This window comes from Vollenhovia emeryi, unplaced genomic scaffold, assembly GCF_000949405.1.
Source record: "Vollenhovia emeryi isolate VEMERY1.0 unplaced genomic scaffold, V.emery_V1.0 DF942853.1, whole genome shotgun sequence".
In the NCBI taxonomy this organism is placed as follows: Eukaryota; Metazoa; Arthropoda; class Insecta; order Hymenoptera; family Formicidae; genus Vollenhovia; species Vollenhovia emeryi.
This window is the reverse complement of record NW_011963513.1, coordinates 1-3,409: the sequence shown is the minus strand read 5'-3', so window position 1 is coordinate 3,409 and position 3,409 is coordinate 1. Positions and strand designations below refer to the sequence as shown.

Below are 3,409 nucleotides of genomic sequence, written 5' to 3'. Positions count from 1 at the left end.
CACCCTGTATAATTAATCAATTAAACGGTTTCGCCGAATTTACATTTATGTTAAGTTGACATTCAATTCTAAATTCAACCTCCATTACTATAATATACCGTTTAATTGATTAATATATATACCTATATGTTATATTAATGGTGCATGAATTTAGAATTGAATGTCAACTTAACATAAATTTAAATTCAGCAAAACCGTTTTATTGATAGAGTACAGTGATTCTATACGGGACAGTATCGGTCTAACGTTTCGAAGGTACACACGTAACCATTGATACCTAAGTATCATAAGTAAAATAAAATAAGTTCATAATTAAGGAACGTTCTATATTTTCTATATTTTACACTACTTGTATATAAACTACTTGTGAAACTACTTGTATATCTTCTACAATGGGTTTGTTGGAAATATATAATTATTTGAATAGAGAATTATCGCGTAAGTAATTCTATCTTTTTAATTTTATGCTAGTATAGCTTATAGTGTAGGATTCTATGAAAAATTGACAAGAATTTCTAAGAAAATAAAGAAATATCGTATTAATGGCAGTTTGATATGTTTATACAATTTTCAAATTAAATAAAATTTGTATTATAATTCGGATATTTACTAAAAATGTTTGTGCGTGTACGCGTGCGTGCGTACCGTTTTTATTAACCTTTTATAATACAAATAAAATTCATAAGGTTTTGACGTGAAATCACGAATACGAGGTAATAATGGATATACCATAAGAGCCAAGACAGCATTATAGTGTCTAGAAGATTTTAATTTTTAAATTTATTGCGGAAAATGTACCAAAGTCAAGGTTTAAACCTGCACCGCCCTCTGAATAGGAGGGCGTTTTACCAATTTGACCACAGAGGTATGTGGTAATTTTTATCGCAATAAACAGTCTAAACTTATTTCACGATAATAACTTTAGACTGTTTATTCAGTTTTAAACTAATCCAGGTTTAAACCCTGACAGAGGTACATTTTGCTCATTAAATTCAAAAATTACAATCATTTAAATTTATACACTAACATCCTGTCTTGGCCCTTATATCCTTTATTATTTCGTATTTTATAAGGACAATTTTTTAGGTATCAAAATAGAAGTAGTATTAAAATAGAATTGATTAAAAGAAATATTTGTTAATTACTAAAACAGTGATCGTTATAATATCGTATACTTGAAAGTATTGATAACAAAGTTTTATCGAAAAGAGATCGTGAAGAAAAAATGGTTATTACACTATTTAAAAGATTATATTTTTGCAGTCCCATCAAGTCGTGATTGGTTGTTCGTATCCTCGCCGTTTCCACTATTGCTACTAACTGTGGGATATTTGTATTTTGTTCTTTACGCTGGTCCTCGCTACATGAAAAATCGAACGCCATTTAAATTGAGAACCGTTATATTAATTTATGACTTAATTCAAATTCTGGCAAACTTATGGCTTCTAAAACGGCAGTTTGAGGCCGGTTGTTTTGTTTTTTTGACAGAATTAACCGTTAAGAACTGTTGGACACAGTACGCAAGCATCATTGATGTTTCTAAAGTATATTTTCACAATATAATAATTATCATTAAGCTACAGTATATAAAAACATTGTATTGGTCTTTATGCTGGTCCTCGCTACATGAAAAATCGACCGACATATAAATTGAGAGCCTTTATATTAATTTATGACTTAATTCAAATTCTGACAAACTTATATTATCTAAAAGTGCAGTTTGATGTGGGTTGTTTTGTTCTTTTTACAATTATTCACACATTACAGAGTGTAAAGTGGGAAGTACGTTTACATTTTGTAATAATATTATTTCACAGAGAAACAGAAAATGCCTGGTTAAAAAAATGATACTGATATAGGCAATGAATATATGTATGGTATTTCAGTTATAACACAAAGAAACAATTATTATAAATAAAAGTATTTATTCGGGTATTGTATGTTAAGTTTCTGAAAGAGATAATTGATTTTACAATTAATTAATAGTTTAATTCTTATATTGTTGGCTATCATTTCGGCTATCATTTACCCAAGGAAAAATGAAAAGTTAAGATGACGTCAATTTGATGTCATAGTGACCAAATATGGCATAAATTTGATCAATATGACATCAAATTAACATCATCTTGACTTTTCATTTTCCTTGGTTACATATTTATATAATACAGACAATATTTATCATTTTATCATAACTACTTTGTACACACACAAACACACACACACACACATTGTTGAAAAAGGAATGTTAATTATCTCACATTCTCTGGAAAAAAAAGTATTAATTTGTGTTTTTTTAATATAATAAATCATTAAAAAACAAATTATAGTATATATGTATTGTATACAGGGTGTCAGACTCGTTAGTAGCCAAACTAAAAATTATGGTAGATTGGGTTAAACTGAAAAGAAAAGTCATGTACCGTTGTGCAAAATTAGCAATAGTTATCGCGTAATTGATAAAAATGTCTGGCTCAATAAGCGATCAAGGAGCGGAAGGCCGGACCCGGCAGGCATGCAAAATGGTTTATTTGTTTATATCTCCTAGGACGTGGTAGCGAGAGGTGGAGTCACACATCGAGTGACGAGCGATGTTTTTTCTTTTCAGTTTAACCCAATCTACCGTAATTTTTATTTTGTCTACAAACGTGTCTGACAACATGTGTATATATTATATAATTTATATTTTAGTTGCATATAACGGGATGGTATGGACTCTTATTGAAAATGTTTGATTACATCGAAACGTGCATATTTGTGTTGAGGAAAAAACAAAACCAAGTCTCTGTTTTGCACGTGTATCATCATATGTCTAATGTAGGATGTGTGTTCTTTAATTTGAAATACTTTATGGACGTAAGAACTTCGTATTTCGCAATGGTCAATTGTATTGTGCATGTAATCATGTACATGTACTATTTCATCTCTGCATGGAGTCCGAATCTCCAACGGATGATGTCTCCCATTAAACGATTTATAACTATTTTACAGATGGCAAGTATTAATACAATATTTTATAATTAAATTACTCAGGTGACATTCTCGTCACTTTTAATCTAAAACGTATTTTTCTTCAATATGCATCTACATAGCCCATTACAAGTTTGTAATATTTTGTTTCTAATATCTTTACTTATATGTGAAATTTTAGATACAATTTGTGTGCTTCTTGTATATTCTACTGCAGTTTCTCACTTGCGAAATGCCAATGCCAAGAGGACTAGTGTTACTCTTTACTGTAAATATACTTATATTTCTTTATTTATTTTATGATTTTTATAAGAAATCTTATACAGCAAAACAGAAGAGTAATTAACATTGAGAAATAATTTTGTATTACCTGAACAAATAATACTAATTATTGATATATTATTTGATATTGATATTTTATTTCATATATATATACAGGGTG

The 3,409-nt window shown here is 29.1% G+C and overlaps 1 protein-coding gene across 1 annotated transcript; it reads left to right on the top strand.

Annotated features, from left to right (window-relative positions):
• Positions 1-195: 195 nt before the first annotated feature.
• LOC105567510 (elongation of very long chain fatty acids protein AAEL008004-like) lies at positions 196-3,367 on the top strand. The gene is made up of 4 exons (XM_012022434.1): positions 196-438; positions 1,264-1,544; positions 2,689-2,991; positions 3,149-3,367. The coding sequence occupies exons 1-4, from the start codon at positions 393-395 to the stop codon at positions 3,311-3,313; spliced, it is 795 nt and encodes a 264-aa protein (XP_011877824.1). The 5' UTR covers positions 196-392; the 3' UTR covers positions 3,314-3,367.
• The last annotated feature ends 42 nt before the right edge of the window (positions 3,368-3,409 follow it).